The sequence below is a fragment of the Lepidochelys olivacea genome (genome assembly GCF_965140295.1).
Source record: "Lepidochelys olivacea isolate rLepOli2 genome assembly, chromosome: 6".
Taxonomy (NCBI): domain Eukaryota; kingdom Metazoa; phylum Chordata; order Testudines; family Cheloniidae; genus Lepidochelys; species Lepidochelys olivacea.
The window spans coordinates 56,696,199-56,712,974 of NC_140416.1; the positions used below are offsets into that span (position 1 = coordinate 56,696,199).

General features: G+C 49.3%; 1 protein-coding gene across 9 annotated transcripts in view; it reads right to left on the minus strand.

Annotated features, from left to right (window-relative positions):
* Positions 1 to 11,190: 11,190 nt before the first annotated feature.
* PACSIN3 (protein kinase C and casein kinase substrate in neurons 3) overlaps positions 11,191 to 16,776 on the minus strand; it is a 38,733-nt gene continuing 33,147 nt past the window's right edge. For 6 of the 9 annotated variants that reach the window (XM_084630927.1, XM_084630922.1, XM_084630926.1 and 3 more), the window contains 4 exons: positions 16,262 to 16,395; positions 15,352 to 15,417; positions 14,677 to 14,837; positions 11,191 to 11,513 (listed from right to left, as the gene is read on the minus strand). In XM_084630927.1, coding sequence (XP_084487053.1) covers positions 11,398 to 11,513; positions 14,677 to 14,837; positions 15,352 to 15,417; positions 16,262 to 16,395 — 477 coding nt within the window. In that variant the 3' untranslated portion in view covers positions 11,191 to 11,397. The remainder of the gene's footprint in view (positions 11,514 to 14,676; positions 14,838 to 15,351; positions 15,418 to 16,261; positions 16,396 to 16,776) is intronic. The other 3 variants (XM_084630929.1, XM_084630930.1, XM_084630928.1) reach the window with 3 other exon arrangements.

Below are 16,776 nucleotides of genomic sequence, written 5' to 3' on the forward strand. Positions count from 1 at the left end.
TGTGTAAACATCTGGGTGATGTGGCCAATAACAGGCAGACGCTGGGCTTAATGAGAAGAGGAATTGTCAGCCTCCAGTGCCGTTAATGAGCCACGAGAGAGGGACCGGTGCGGCTTTGAACAGGGATTAATGGAGAACCACAAAGTGGTGAGGGGAGCAAAGAGGGGAAACAGCAGGGATCAGAGCTAGGCTTTCTAGCCAGTGTTTTCATTATCACCTAGAGGCTGGAGTGGTATCAGATTTACTGACAAGCCTGATGCAGACACATAGGAAACGGGGAGAGGAAACAGCTGAAGAGGCTGGGACAGTGAGAGCTGAAGACACAAAGATGCATCAGTCTGAGATACCCTTACACCCAGAGAGGCAAGAGGACACAGGTGTGAAGTGGGGGAGGGGTGACTAGTCTGAAGAACCAATGGGGTGGGGAATAATAAGTTTGGGGTGCTGTGTAGTAGCATTCAGATGTGTCCCTAGGCAAATGGCATGTAATACTAAAGTAGTAACAGTGCTGCTCTCCCTAGCCCTGGGGCAGCCAGAACACTAAGTGCAGCTGTCAGCTCCACACCCGAGAAGAGAATGGGAAGAAAAAAGGGCAAACAAACCAGAAAGACAGTTCTGGGGATTAGAGGACAGGAGAGATGAGGTGAGCCCAAGGAGGGTTAACTGAAAGAGGCTTAATGAGAGAGAGGAGCATGCCTGTTGTCTGAATACCAGAGAGAGATGGAAGGGAGCTTAGCCTCAGGCTGCCTCTGCTTCTCCTGTCCTCAGTGGGGGTGACAAGGGTGGGGGAGTTTAGCTTAGACACCAGCTTGTCTCTTCCCCCACAGATCCCATGGGAAGAATCCCATCCAGGTGTGTGGCTGCATCCTCACCTTTTGTATTCTCTGAAAGTTATGTTACTTGCCAATGAACGTCCTATTCCTATCCCAGTATGGTGCTTTTGCAGCTTCCCTCCTGGGTAATCTTCCTCTATGTTCTCTATTGCAGGTGGCTCTCAAACCCAGATTACAGGCCAGGGTTCAGCCAGCAAGTCTTTAGTGTACTGGCAGAGAGATCACAGGCAGGGGATAGAGACTTCCAATCCTGTTCTCTGCTCATTGGTGCGATGTCATTGGAGAGGAGAATCCAGTATGACCAGCACACCAACAGCATGCAGGGGCTAGTGGACTTTGGTGCTGGGAATTATGATGCAGATGAGGTGCCAGCAGCAGGAGAAGCCCTCATGCTTGTGGCAGTAGGATTCCAGGGGCATTGGATAGCTCCTCTCGGCTATTTCCTCCTTGCCACACTCACTGGTGACGTGCAGTCCCAGCTCCTGCGCCACTGTATCCTCAAACTGTACAGCATTGGCCTGCAGGTGGTCTCTGTTACTTCAGATGCCACAGCCCCCAATGTGGACACAGCCAGGCGGCTGGGGGTGCTGGTGGATGGAGTCTCTGTGAAGTCCACGTTTTTCCACCCTGCCAATCCTGCACTGGAAGTCGCATATTTCTTTGACCCCTGCCACCTGCTCACGCTGGTTCACAACACGCTGCAGGCATACGTCAGCCTCCAGGTTTGCAGCAAGGCCATCTGCTGGGACTACATCCTGCGCCTTGGGGTTCTGCAGGAGAAGGAAGTGCTCCAGGCTGCCCACAAGTTTAGTGGGGTCAGCATATCTGGGCAGCGGGTGTGGGGGAACGGTGCTGCACAGCTGTTCAGTGAGAGCACAGCCCAGGCACTGCACTTTGCAGCCAGCCTAGGCTTGTCCCAGTTCCTGGGGCATGAAACCACTTCGCACTTTATCACCCTGCTCAGTGCAGTGTTTGATGTGTGCAGCAGTCGGAGCGTCCACAGTAAAGGGCCCAAAGCGCCACTGTCCCTTGCCAGTTATGACTCCCTCAATAACCTCTGCAATGAGTATGAGAATCTGCTGCGCAAGCTGCACGATGGCACTGGGGAGCTGCTAGGGCTGAGCAGGCATCGCTGGGGCTTTCTGGGCTTCCTGGTAAACCTGCGCAGCTTGCAGTGGATGGCAAAAACTTATCTGGAGGCAGAGGACAGGACTGTGCCATATTTGCTCACTGGCTGGTGGAGCCTGGACCCTTTGGAATGGTGCTGGGGAGCCATTCGGCAGGGTTGTGAGGAGAGAGGGGCTACCACAGCACAGGCTTTCCAGTCCGCATACAGACATGTCCTGTGCAAGGGTCTTGCTGCGCTGGGATGCAATACACCCAATTTGCTGGACGTGTCCTTGAGCAGACGGGCCAGCCTCCAGCTGCAGGCCTCCTGGCCACTGGGAAAGGGGCAAGTCTGGCTGGATCATTGGTGCCCAGGTTCCAGGCAGGATACCAGTGCCATAGACTTATCTCCATCCCTCCTTTCACAGTTAGAGGAAGACACAACTACCTATGTTTCCCGCTTTGTGGTACAGAAACTCCTGCCAGTCCTCACCTGCGCTGAGTGTCGAGCTGCCCTGATGTCCTCTTCTGGGGTTGAGCCTGCAGGCAGTGCCCTAATGTGTGTGAAGAACAGAGGAAGGCAGTGGCTCCCTGCAGAGTCTGTTCGAAGGGTGATCCGCAGGGCAGAGAAGATCTTTGGCCTTTCCACGTGGTTCTTTAGAGACTCCAGGCAGCACAGAAGTTGGGGCTTGGTGCTAGAGCTGGCCATCTTGGCAGATGTGAGTGAGGAGCCAGGCCTTTTCCCATCTCTTCATGATCATCTCTTTGAAAGCAACATGCTCGTTTCCAATCACTATGTCACTATCCTCCAGGGCCTTGTGCGAATCTTCTTGGAGCTGCATTCAGGACAGTTGTGGGCAGCACAGGGACCAGAGTTGGGACAATCCACTTGGGTAAGTCGCTCCAAGGAAGCAAACAGTGAGCAGAGCCAGGGCAGTGCCAACAGCCAACAAAGGAACTGGCCCTGTCAAACACCTGGACTCAAGCAATGGTTTCATGCTCCTTGACGAGAAGTTGACTGGACTTTGGGGAGAAAGGCCCATCTGAGCTGCAGGAGAGGCTGGCTGGGCTCTGCACTTCTGCCTACAGCCCTAGACCAGATCCTGTTTGGGCTATGAATTCTGAGCAGCAGAGTTTCACAAGACCTTGAGAAACTTAGTGTTTTAAATACAATTTTTGTATCAATCTTCAGGGGGTTCAATTGCAGAACTGGAGGAATAGGCCAAAATCAAATGAACTGCCTTAGAGGGGAGAGGACGGTTGTGAAAGCAGGTAGAGAGATTCTTTCCTTGAAACAGAATGGATACTCGATTCCTATAGCCTGTATCTCAGCTCCAGAGCAATATGGCTGCCTAGCACTTACAGTGGTCCTCCTCATCCTAGTATTTGAGCTTCACAGTACCCCTCCACCCAGGAGCTCAGGAAGTAAAGTGATCTCTGTGTACAGATAAGGCACTACAACACAGGGAATAAGTAACTTGATCCAGGTTGCATACACTGTGGCAGAGCCAGAGATGGAACCCAGATCTCCTGAGCATCTGTCCAGTGGCCTAACCACAGCACCACCATCTCTCTTCAAACTCAAAACTTCCAAATCTTTTAGTAGTGGCAAGAGATCTGTCTGACCTTCCCTACCCCATCCTTCCAAGTTCTCCAGATCTACCCCCCACCCCAGTTTCTAGTAGCAGCCACAGCGTGTGAGGCACTTTCCAAAAAAGGAAGAAGGCAGGGTCCCCAGCCCAAAGGCTGGGCAGGCATTAGGGGGTAGGAGTGTAACGTACAGCTAAAGAGGTGAAAGCAGTAAATGGCCACATTAAGTACAACTGTTTTAATAACAAACTTAACTTTTTTTTTTAAATGTTATCCCCAACTACATGCCATCATTAGCCCTTTAGTTTCTTCCAAGCATCAGTATAGAAGTGGGTCTTTAGGAGGGATTTGAATGGAGAGAAGAGTAGCCTCACAGATCTATGGGTGTTCCATAGCAAGTAAACAGGGTGTTGAGATTAGGGGCAACTGCAGATAGGTAGGAAGGGATAGAATTGTCCAAGACCTAGTTTGAGTTTGCTGTGGTATAGGAGGGGGAGCCAGAAGGAGTCAAACCAGGGGAAATGTTATGGACAGAGCAACAGGCAAGGAACATTATTTTGGTGGCAGTGTTCTGTACGGGGGCTGGCAGAGAATCCAGCAAGGAAGGAGTTACACTCATCAAGGTGGGAGATGACAAGGGCTGGAATGAGAGTTTCAAGGAGTGGGATGCAGCGAGACCTTGGAGGAAGGAGCCGCAGATTTTGGATACAGCCTAGATGTGCAGGGAGAGAGAGCTATTGAAGAGGGCAGTTTATAGGCCCAAGTGACAAGGAGAATGATGGGATAGGAATGTTGCTAGTGGAAAAGGGAAAGAGCGGGAGCTCGGTTTTAACCCTATTGAGTTGAGTGCAAAACAGGCTGAAATGCAGGCTTGGATAGAGGGAGACATGAATCTGCAAACCCAGTGCTGTGGGGAAAAGGGTGGCCCAGTGAGGCAAGCAGAGGTAGGGGAACAATTGGTAGAGGCCAGCCAAAGTTGAAAGCGGAGGCAGTTGATGGCACTGAAAACAGCAAGGAGGTCAAGAAGGCTAACAGTCGTGAAATTTGGCCAGGAAAATCTCATTAGAGACCTTGCTTAGACCAGAGACTTGTCTGTTAAAGACACATCATGCTAACTACCTGATTTCCTCTCACTGTCCCCTTCCCTCCAGCAAGTGCCTGTTCATTCTGTTCTGAATACACTATTTCCATTCATCCTCTGCTTGGTCTCTCCCGCAGAGCCTGGGTGGCCTGGTACAAATGTGGAGGGTCTCACTGCGTGACAGTCCTCCAGCCCTCACCCTGATGGCAGCACTGAACTAGGTTTGGGGTTGCTCCTTTGCTCACAGGCGCTAGTTACATCTTTTGGGAGGTGTCTTTAAACCCAGCTTGCAGGTTTTCCCCCTTAGTTTATTAAGTCAGTTTATTCTTCTGCTGTTCTCTGCCTTTCTGATCCCATTTTGGGTTGGTTCATCCCTGCCCAACTCGCCACTCCCGCCATGGATTTTTCTATCCAGTTACACTGATCTTAAGCGACTGGTAGAGGCCTCAGGTTTAGTTCCAGCTTTGGTATAGTCCCTTCCATGAAGGGCCTCTGATCAGCCTATAACCGTCCATAGGTGCCAACTTCTGCTGGCGCCGGTGGGTGCTCGACTCCCGTCTCTGCCCCTGCCCCGACTCCACCCCTGCCCTACCCCATCCCGCCCATGTCCTGCCCCCATTCCAACCCCTTCCCCAAATCCCCATCCTGGCCCTGCCTCGTCCCCTGAGCACGCTGCATTTCCGCTCCTCCCCCCATCCCTCCCTCCCAGAGCTTGTTACACTGCAAAACAGCTGTTTTGTGGCAGCAAGCGCAGGGAGGAGAAGCAGGGATGCAGCACGCTTAGGGGAGGAGGCAGAGGTGAGATGGGGTGGGGAGCTTGGCTGCTGATGGGTGCAGAGCACCCACTAATTTTTCCCCATGGGTGCTCCAGCCGCAGAGCAGCTGTGGAGCCGGTGCCCATGTCACCATCCAGGTTACAGCCTGCTCTGGGCGTGCTGTTGCCATTAGCAAAAAAGAACTTCACCTGCACAGCTTCTGCCCATTAACCTGGCTACCGGGTCATTTGATTTCTGCTGCCCTCTGCACATGGGCAGAGTCTAACTGTCTGAGCAACAGAGCTGAGGCAGCCCTAGTTAATAACGCAGCCTGACCTTCAGTCGGAGAAAGCCACCATCCAGCACTGAGTGACTGTGGCCTTGGGCTAGGTCAGTAAATAGCAGAAATGCAGAGGGTGAGGGGCAGACATGGCTTGTTGCAACAGTTCACTGGGGCACTGGTCAGGTTTCCACACTTGCACCTGTTGCAGTGCTTCAGTCCTAGTGCCAAGCAACCCTACCACACAGAAACCAGCTGCAGCAAGTGCTCCATAGGCTGGGGCTGCTACAGACCCACAGGAAAGTGCCCATCTGCTGCTCATCAACTTCAACATATCTTCAAAAACACAAGTACACAAAGTGTGGGGAAAAGAGATGGGGAGGTTGTAAATTTAAACCGTCTGCAACAAGAAACAGCACCAAGCTCTCTGAAGGACCTGGGCATAATACATTAGCCATAGGATGGTTGGCGTATGTTGATTACCCCGTCAACCCCCAACCACAGATGGAAACAGTTTTCCCAGCTGGTTCTGGGTTCCACAGTAACAACTCTCACCCCAGAGACTATGTGGCTGCTGCATGGGCCACAGTAATAGGTGGAGCAGCTCAGATGGTAGCCAAGTCAGCTGCTGCTTTATTGTGGAGCTATTGAAAGAGACATATGATCACCCTCATTCCCTCTTCAGCTATTTCCTCCAAGCAGGCTCACGGGTCCTCCTATACCAGCCAGGCTAGCCAAGCACAGGTTCCCCCTTCCAGGCATACAGAAGCTTTCACGGCTAACTCAAGATAGGCTCTCCCAGAAGGGCTTGGCTATTGTTAATGATTTCATGTGGCAGGCACTTACATACTGTCGTGCCTGGGGGCATAGCTAATATAAAACACTTGAATAGAAAAATACAATTTATTTAAGAAATAATGTAGTTAGTACCTGGGTGGGTCTGTTGTAGTTTAATTTTGCTGTATTCAAAAACTCAATGTCTGCAACTAGTTCCTGTCTAGCTTTTTGCGAAAAGAAAAGGAGTACTTGTGGCACCCTAGAGACTAACCAATTTATTTGTGTATGTATGGGGGTGGGGGGGTGAGAAAACCTGGATTTGTGCTGGAAATGGCCCACCTTGATTATCATGCACATTGTAGGGAGAGTGGTCACTTTGGATAAGCTATTACCAGCAGGAGAGTGAGTTTGTGTGTATGGTTTTTGGAGGGGGGTGAGAGAACCTGGATTTGTGCAAGAAATGGCCCACCTTGATTATCATACACATTGTGAAGAGAGTTGTCACTTTGGATGGGCTATTACCAGCAGGAGAGTGAGTTTGTGGGGGGAGGTGGAGGGTGAGAAAACCTGGATTTGTGCTGGAAATGGCCCAACTTGATGATCACTTTAGATAAGCTATTACCAGCAGGACAGTGGGGTGGGAGGAGGTATTATTTCATGGTCTCTGTGTGTATATAATGTCTGCTGCAGTTTCCACGGTATGCATCCAATGAGGTGAGCTGTAGCTCACGAAAGCTTATGCTCAAATAAATTGGTTAGTCTCTAAGGTGCCACAAGTCCTCCTTTTCTTTTTGCGAATACAGACTAACACGGCTGTTACTCTGAAACCTGTCTAGCTTTTTGTGTTTCTTTGAGTATCACATGCAACCACGTGGTGTGGATTGGGGCAGGGCCTATGGAAACGTCACATTCCCTGATTGAATCTTAACATTAAAGCTCATTTTCCATTCAGTGGAGGAACGGGACAAGTTATAACACACACAGGGCTATAGTTTAACATCATCCAAGCATTTAAATGTGAACCTTTCAACAGGTTTCTGTATCTGTTTCAGACAGAATCTTAAAATGATTTCTGGTTTAACAGCCCCAAACCACATTAACCAATTATGGCAAAGGGCATTTGGCTCCATTATAGTTTTGTATTCATTTTGATTTGTCAGATCTCTGCCAACATCAGAAGTTTGTCAGGCCGTAATTGCATCAGTCTGGTAAACAAGTACACACACAGCTGTTTGTAAAGAGTTCTGCACTATGGGGAAAGCACCAGCAGATGTATTAAGTATAGTTTGTTTGTTTTTAAGTAAGTTCTTCACTACTTAGGCTCCACATTCTATTAATCCATTTGTTTATAGGAATCTCATACTCTGTCATGCCAAAGTTCAGATTTCAGTAAGGTCCAAAACCTCCCCATTCTTAATGTGTGGTCCCCTCATCCAGTAATACAGTCCTTGTCATTTTATAGAATTCCCAGTGCGCAAACTTGATTTTCTGGATCTGGTCACACAAGCTGTGGCGTATGTAAGTGTTGATATTTCTGAAAAGTTGCAAACAGTCCATTATGATCAGGCTATCATGTGTTCTCAGGACAAACAAAACCTTTTCAGACTTTGTCCTCTGGAGGTGCAAGTTCTTTCTGTATCACAGATTATTTCTGCTTTGCTTCTCTGTACTTCCCACCATCTTTCACATACATTCACCACTTTTTAAAAAGGAGAATTGTGGACTGTCATTCTAAATTACCCTTCCTATGTTCTTCCCAATATTTCCTTGTCCCTAGGGGTAGGCATATTTGTCCTTTTCTGCTAATGGTTATGAAAACTCATATATAAGTTAGGAATATATAGGTGGGAAGACTAGATTTCCCCATTTATTACATATAATTTATTGTTCGTAGGATTTTATCCTTGGCCTGTTTATCCTCTAGCTCATCTCATGTTCATGTGTACTATCCCTATTTGTTCTAGGTCATCTGGCTGCGGGTCAGTGAAGGGAGCAATGTCCTAGCTGGAACTTCAAGATCATGATAAAGGAATGGCTGCATCCTTGGCTACACTTCTCCATGTCCTTTTGTAGGCCATAATCAGTAGTTTATGGTTCATTTCAGCTTGAGGATTCATAACTCTCTCTAGTCAAACTGTATAGTGATAGGCAAGGCCTAGCATCTTTTCAGTTGGACATTTTCTGCCAGTCATGCTCGTAGGGAGCTGTCAGTCCTACTCTTTTTATGAAACCTCTTTAGAGACTCTTCCCGTGAGTCAAAGTATTGCTGCAGTAGTGCTATAGTCAGTGAATGCTACGCTTGAATTCTGACCCACTCTGCCATCCACATCTATTCGGTTTATCTGTGAAGCGATTTTACTGAAAGTTGTTTGAGCTTCATAGGTAGGTACAAGCTTACTGATCTAAATAAACATGCCTTGCAGTCTCAGAATTCTTTTATCTTTGGGTCTCTGCATATTCACTAGTACTTGAATCTTACAGGTCTGCTCACTTTCAGTAACTTAAAATGGACACTTAAGCCTCATTCACTTGAAGGTTGTTTCTTATGATTTCCAGTCCCCTCTAGAGTTGTTCCTGAAGTCCAGGAGTGGAGCTGCCCCAGCTTATGATGGCATCAATGTACATTTTCACTCCTGAGACACCTTCCTGAACCTGGCACATTGTGCAGATAAATACTTCCTGGTGCTAAATATAGCCCAAAAGGCAACCTCATGAGGCAGGCAAATATCAAAGCTTTGTGGCCAGGGCCATCTGCCAAACCCTGCCATTGCAGCTAATTTGACGAAGAATTTGGCTTCTGCCATCACGGCAGACATTTTACTACTTGTGTTCTTGGTAACTCCTTGGGGTCAGTACAGAGTTTTGAGTCTGCCTGCTTTTTATCTCTACAGTTAAAGGAGTGAATCTGGGTGTTGGATCTCCTCTGAATGTCTTATTGCTCTTTTTCAAGTTTAAGGCTTTGGAACCTTTTTGTTGGCCTGTATAACATCTGGGTTACTAGAAGACATCTCTCCTGTGTTCCAGTTCTCTCTCTCATGTTTGGCCCAAGTTTGTCAGTTATTCTGACTCTATGGCAGGTATCTTCTCAACCATGGGCCAAGGACCTCACGTGTGTGTAAGCGCAGTTACCTTCCTAGGTGAAATTCTAAGTGCTGTTTTTACAATTTTACCTCTGTATCTCAGTGATAATTCACTTGCCCAGGACTGAAATCTTACAATGAAAAATTAATTCCAATCTCACCTTTAGTTTTGCACTTCAAATGTCTCCTTTCTGTTACATTTATTTGGGCTTCCACGGCCATTCTGTATGTCACATGTAAGCCAGAATTGAGGACCCTAGGCTATCCACATGACATTTGAATGCCAGCAACATGAACTTCAGACGCCACCCTCCCCCCCCCCCCCCGACCTCAGTTGCCCCAGTGGAATATAAAGATGGAGAGACGACCCAGGGCATAAAAAGCTTTACAGATCCCCATCACTGAATGGCACCTGGAAATAGTTGGGAAGCTAGTGGAACTGGAGTAAGGTAGCTTCTGTTGCGAAGCAGGTAGGTGCATTCTATACCATATATTGCTTCTAAAGGGTCTGCAAGCACTGCACCCCATGTAGAGTGCAATACAGTCGTCCAGTCTGCAAGTCAAGGGCCTGAAGGACGGGGGAGAGAGGGTTTCAGATGTGTGAGAAGAGCTCATAAATGCCTTTACAGACAGAAGGAAGAGGTAGTTTGAGCTACAGTTATCAAGGATCCAAAAACCCACTACAAACCAAAAGTGCCACGAACCTGAGTGGGGTAGGCACCAAGCCTCCCCTCCACTATGTCAACTTCATCTTGTCTGGAGGCTCCAAAAAGGTATATCATCCACTTCCCAGATAGTGCACTATCCTTGGTCTGATGACACCCTGGACATGTTTTCTGACACTTCAGCATCTCCCCGCGCTGTCTGGCATAAATATTGACTAGGATGGGAAACTTAATTGAACCTCAAGATCATGGGGGCCCCACCTACCCCACAGGAGCCCAGAGCACCCTCACTGCGGTTGAAGCGCCCCTGTGCACTGGGCCCGCAATGCAGCCCCAGCCGCCTTGAGTCCCTGAGGGAGGCAAGCCAGCTAGCCCCAGTCAGCCTGGCGCAGGGCAGAGGACTGAAAACTGCAGAAGGGGGCCTGGCCTTGGAGTGGAGCATGGGCAGGGCCACGCTAGGCTGTTTGGGGAGGCACAACCTCCGTCTGCCTACGATATCCACCACCCATGGTCAAGATGCTCCACAGGGGATAGCCCTTTGGGCAGGTGAGCAATAACCAGCACTACCATACTGAATCTTTGGAAGAAAAAAGAATAGAATAGAGCCACTCAAGCTCTGCCAACTACTCCAGCTGCAGTCCACCGAGCAATCAATAAGACCTAGAGGTGAATGGTATTGAAAGCTGCCCTCAGATCTGAACAGATTACCATGGACACTTAACTTCTGCCAGTCTGTGAGAAGGGGCGCCAAGACCACCAGAACTACTTCAGGGCCATACCTAGGCCAACCTGAAAGGGTCCAAAAAGGAAGCTACCCTAAGGTTTGTCTTCAAAATTTCCCTAAAGAGGGAAGCTGAGTAACTGATCAGCCTTCAACCAACCAATCATGGTCCCAAAAGCTCTCAGATTTTTACAAGCAGAAGCAGATTGGCCAGGTATCAATATGTCCCAATGGCCCATCCCAGGACAAGCTATTAAGACCCCTCCCTCAATTCCTACAGTGCTCAGAGGCAGCAGAAATCTTTACTCAATCTTTGTTTATTAGAAAATCCCTACAGCTCTAGAATTTTAAAATGAAGCATTGATTACAAGAAATAAATGTCCCCAGAGTCCAGAAATTGCTACACATGCTGTCGATGTGGGTTAGGGGCCCAGCAGTGATTGGGTGACTTCTGCAGGAGATGCTGATACACATGTGACACACACACCCGTCAGGATGAGAGTAGCAATCATGATCCCACCCTCTTGACATAGTTAGCAGGATAGAGTCCAACCTGGCCAGTGTGAAGCTGGCCTTTGCACCAGCCCTGCTCATCCTCTTCACTGATCTTCATTAGCTCTTCACCTAAAGAGGAAACAGCACAAACTTTGCCACTGGAAAGGAGTCAAGAGCCCATACACCTCCCAGGGTCTGGATAGCTCCCTAGGGGCAAATGGGCATGACCCTCCTATTAGAAGTACAGTAACTCCTCACTTAACATCATCCCAGTTAATGTTTTGTTGCTGATCAATTAGAGAACATGCTCATTTAAAGTTGTTTGGCAGCCGCCTGCTTTGTCCACTGCTTGCAGAAAGAGCCGTCCGTTGGAGCTGGCTGGTAGGGGCTTGGAACCAGGGTGGACTGGCAGCCCCCGTCCCCTCAGCTCCCCTAAGTTCCCTAAGCAGTAGCCACTCAGCAGGTTATGAATTGCCAGGCAGTTCAGCTGTCCCTCCCCCACACTGCCATGTGCTGCTCCTGCCCTCTTCTTTGGAGCTGCGCCCAGGAGCCTCCTGCTTGCGGGAGGCGGGGAGAAGAGTGCTGATGTCAGGGTCTCCCCCTGCCCCCACTTCCACCCCCCATTCCTGAACCCCATCTCCACAGAGTGTGTTGTGGGAAAACAGGATAGGGCTCAGGACAGAAGGATCAGCTGCTGTCAACTTGTTGATCTACTTAAAAAGGCAGTGTACTTAGAGTGGGATCAGCGTACTTAAAGGGGCAATGCATGTCTCTCACACACACACACACATCCCCACCCACGCACCCACCACCTGGAAAGCGAAGGGAGTGGTGCGCTCCAGTGGGATAGCATGGGTTCATCATCACGTTCAGTTTCCACAGGGAATGTTTGCAGCCACTGCCATGCTGTGTCTCCTCCCTCCATTCGCGCCACGTTGTAGAGCGTGAGGCTACATTAACAATGTGTTAACCTTTGAGGGCTCAGCCGAGTGCTAGTTCATCATTTAGCAGTAAGGCATTCCCTGGGAAATATCCCACCCTCTGACTCCCCCAACCTCAACCAAGTGTCACAATCATCATTGCTGTATACTGTATTATATTGTTTGTTTAAAACTTTATATATATAAAGCATTTTGTCTGTCAAAAAAAAATTCCCTGGAACCTAACCCCCCCATTTATATTAATTCTTATGGGGAAATTGGATTCGCTTAACATCGTTTTGCTTAAAGTAGCATTTTTCAAGAACATAACTACAACATTAAGTGAGGAGTTACTGTACAAACCCCATACAGGTGAAATGCAACAAACAAGTATAATCTTGATCTCATCACATCATCTCAATATTTCCCGCTGGACTGGAACCATATTGCAGGCACACAAAACTCTACAGAGGGAGCTCTTGAAGAAGCATATGTTGCTCATGAAAGATTTTTTTTTCCTTAGATAAGGAGACCAGCACCAGAGAGGTCAAGAGAAGGCCCTTGGGGAGCACTGCGCTTCCCAAATCTCAGTGCTGGAACTCTGCTTCATGTTCTCTCTGGCCTAAGGCTCCTCCGAAGCAGTTGGAAAGGACTAGTGAGAAACCGCTGAGCTCTAGCTGTTAGATGCCCATTCAGTGATTGGCCAAAGCCCAGGCAGTCAGTAAACTATGGAATGGGCCCACAGAGATTAGCCAGGAAGGGCTCTTATTCCTTACCCCAGATCTGAACTTTGGGAAAGGGAAGGAATAGGATCACTTGCCACCAACAGAAATCCTTTGTCTCTACCATGACAAGGAGATTTGACTGTCATTGTGGGACTGTCCAATTGTTCAGAGACTGGGAAGGAAAGTCATTTTGCAATCCAGGTTGAACTCAAGCCCTACTAGTACAGGCTGGTCATAGCAGCATTTGGATGGAATGAGCTGACCCAAGCACTGAAGGGACGAACTGGCTTGAATTAGAGCCGTTTCTTTTGTGGGAGGGGTGGGACCCATGGGCCTGCTACCTTCCATCGCATCCCAACCAGCAGGTGTCAGGGAGAGAAATTGTATCTCTCCTTCCCCCTAGGGTAATTATCCTTATCCAGCTTATTGCTGGGATTGCTTTAAAGCTGTTCTACGGAGCCAGTAAGTGAGTTAGTGCCAAGAAATCTAGTAGTGATTCAGCAGCACAGATGCTGACCTCATGCACCAGGCCCTTGTTGAGCCAGGGATTTTAGTGCCTGCAAAAAGAGTCAATGTTTCTGAAAGCAAGTCAATACAAGCAAGATTAGAAACACTCCCAAGATCCAGATGGCCCCTTGGAAGATTGGGGAGAGGCGGGCAGAGTACAAACAGCTCAGGTGGAGAGAAAGGTCCCAGGGTTATCCTTAGCCTCATCATCTACTGGGAGCAGACTGCTCCAGTCCCAGGAAGCTCCCTCACCTTAGGTCAGTAGTTCTCAACCCATGGCTGCAAGTAGCCCAATTAGCACATAGCTGCAGCCCAGCTGTGTGCTAAAGGCCAGCCAGCTTGCATGCTGCAGTGCCAGGGCTGCTGCCCGGCTCGCACACCACACTGGGGCTGCCACCTAGCTTGCACGCCACAGAGCTCTGCTCCTGGCCCCACTCTGTTGTGGGAGTCTCTGGGTGGGGGGCACTGGACATAGAGGCCTAGGGGGGAAGGGTTTGGGGAGGGCGCTTCCCACAATGATAAAACAGGTTGAGTACCACTGCCTTAGGTGGTGGCTTGTGGAGTTTCCTCCTGCTAACCTAACTCCAGCTTATTGGACAAGAACTTAATCCCCCCAAAACTAGCTCTTTCTGGCCCCTTTACAAAGGCAAGAGGAGGCACTTTATAAAGGCAACCCAAACCCTCCCCCTTTAAGTTCCTAAGGAAAGGTTTGGAGGGGATTTTCACAATTCTGGCCCAAGGGAGCAACATTTGCTAATGAGGGCTCAGAAGACCCCCACCCCCCATGTCTTTATTCAGAGTTTCCACCTCTCTCTCTCACACACACACACACCCCATCCTACCCCAAACAAACACAAATCAGGTTATTCTCCAACCCCTTGGCCAGGACCCAAAACATTCCATTTTCAGCACCTGAATGCCTCACTATGCATGAGATGCCTCCCCCACAGTATGAGCCTTGCTGGTCCCCCTCTCAGCAGCATGGTGGAATGGAGTGCTGGCCTGCCCAGTGCTATGCCCCTCTCCAGAAGCAGTGGGCAAGGACAATGAACAGTTCCCAAGGAGCTATCCAGATCTCACAGTGGGAGGTTTCCAACCATCAGCCCAAGTGGTAGTGGCAAGGGATTAGTGCCTCTGTACCTGCTTTAAAGCTCAGTTCATCAGCCTCCTGTCCTGTGTAATCATACAGCGCTCGCACCTGTACACCTGGTACTTTTATGTCCTCCTCGTGCCCATTGGCATCCAGGCACTTCTTGGGAGTGTCGTCATCGGACCACTCCGACATGTCCTCTTTCGCTCCGCTGTGTGTGTGGGGAGGAAAAACAAAAACGCAGGATTATCTCAAACACAGGCCTGACCCTCTGAGGTGCCTCCCCATCTCCTGAATCATGCATCACCATAGAGCCCCAGGGACAACTACACTTGAGCCAGGAGGAGACAGAGAGGCAGGACAGGAGGGTGGAAGTGTATGGGAAGGAGAGAGACCAGGAGAAGTTAGATTTGGCTCAAAACAGCCCAGAAAACTGCAGAACCCCAGGGGGTTGTGTAGGCAATGGGTCCAAAGAGCATCCCCCCTTTCAAGTCCCAACCCCACTCAGACATCCCTCACCCAGGACAGCCAACACAAAGAAGTTCAGGTATTTCCAAAACATGCTCAGCTGGAAAAAGCCCTGAAAGAGAAAGGAGGCCACATCCCCCCAGGGCAGACTCAGCTGGTCTCCCTATCTCAGGGGCCAGAACAGAGGAGAAAGGAAGAGCAGAACACAAATAGTTTGAACCCAGACACCCCCTGGATAGGGGGCATTCCATACTAACTTCACATGGGCTGATGCCCTCAGGGTGTCATAGAAGAAATTGTTCTTCTCCGCTTGGTAGGAAAACCTGTGGATTGGCAAATAGGGCCCTGAATCCAGCTCCTTGGGAAAGGACAACAGCCTGGAGACAGCTCCACCCAGATTGCTTCCAACTCCTTCCCTGCCATGTTCAATTCTAAGCTTCACTTGTGCTAGCAGGAGATTATGTCTTCTGGAGCAGGAAGGAAGTGGACACCATGGGAGACTCATTTCCTAAACTCCTTCCCATTCTCTAACTCATTTGCTACAGATCCTGGAAGAGGAAGCAGCTACCTGAATTGTGTAAACTTTCTCTGTTGGGCTTGTCAAGTTTTGACCAGGTAGCACCCCACACCAAACCATAAGATGCTCGTATCCACAGAAGAGAGTCTTGTTCAAACATCCAGGCCTGCCAGTGTACCTAGGGAAGGATTTCTAGTTCCCAATCCCCAGGGGCTTTTTCCATCTCCCAGAGATGAAAAGCAGCTGAAGGCAAAATCCTACCAGCATCCTCCCCCACACAGCATCCTGCTCAGCAGTGAATCAGACTAAGCAGACCCATGTTAGGATGAGTTGAGAGGAGACCCCCAGCACTGAACAGGGCCACTAGGAGAGGAAGGTCCTAGCTCTGGCACTATCATATGAGTGCACGTGGACAGCAAAGGAGATCCTCCCACTATCCCACCCCAATGCTCCAAAAAAGCCCCTTTCTCTGCCCTACTCATCTCCGAGTTGTATAGGCCAGGGCACTGCTTGGGGCTCACCCATTTCCAGCCCAATGGTGAAAAAAAGAGGGAGAGAAATACAAATGAGATCATTCTTCTCAGCTAAGCTATTTCATACTCCAGGGCATAATTATGCCTCTCCAGTATGTCCCAGGCTTCAGCCCTTACCCTCGCCGTGTCTGTGGAGGGGTCTGAGAAACACCGTCCCGTGTGGGCACAATGCTGGTCAGCGTCACATCTTCAGCACTTTTACTGCTTTTCTCCTTCTTGCTGATTGGCCGCTGGGTTTCCAGGGTCCATTCCTGTCCAGAAGGAAAGGCACGTCAGTCCCCTGAGTCCAGAGAGCTTTGACACAGTTTATTCTACTGCCAGAGAGGAAGGTGGGTGGGGCACAAGAACACAGCACCATATTTAACTAATGGCCAAGCAATGCAATGGAATAGTCTGACAAATAAGAGCCCTGCAGAGGCAGTAAGATCATGCCTGAGGATTGGGGGTGTAGAGGGGGGAGAAAAGATTCAGCATGTCTCACTACCCTTAGCATAAACCCCCATCCTTGACCAGAGCTGGGAGGGGGGCCAGAATGATTGCATTTTAGCTGGCATGGCCTCTCCCCAGTTGCCACAGAGGTAGACCTTCCAGTACTATCCCCTCTAAGAAAAAAGAAACGAAACATCATGATC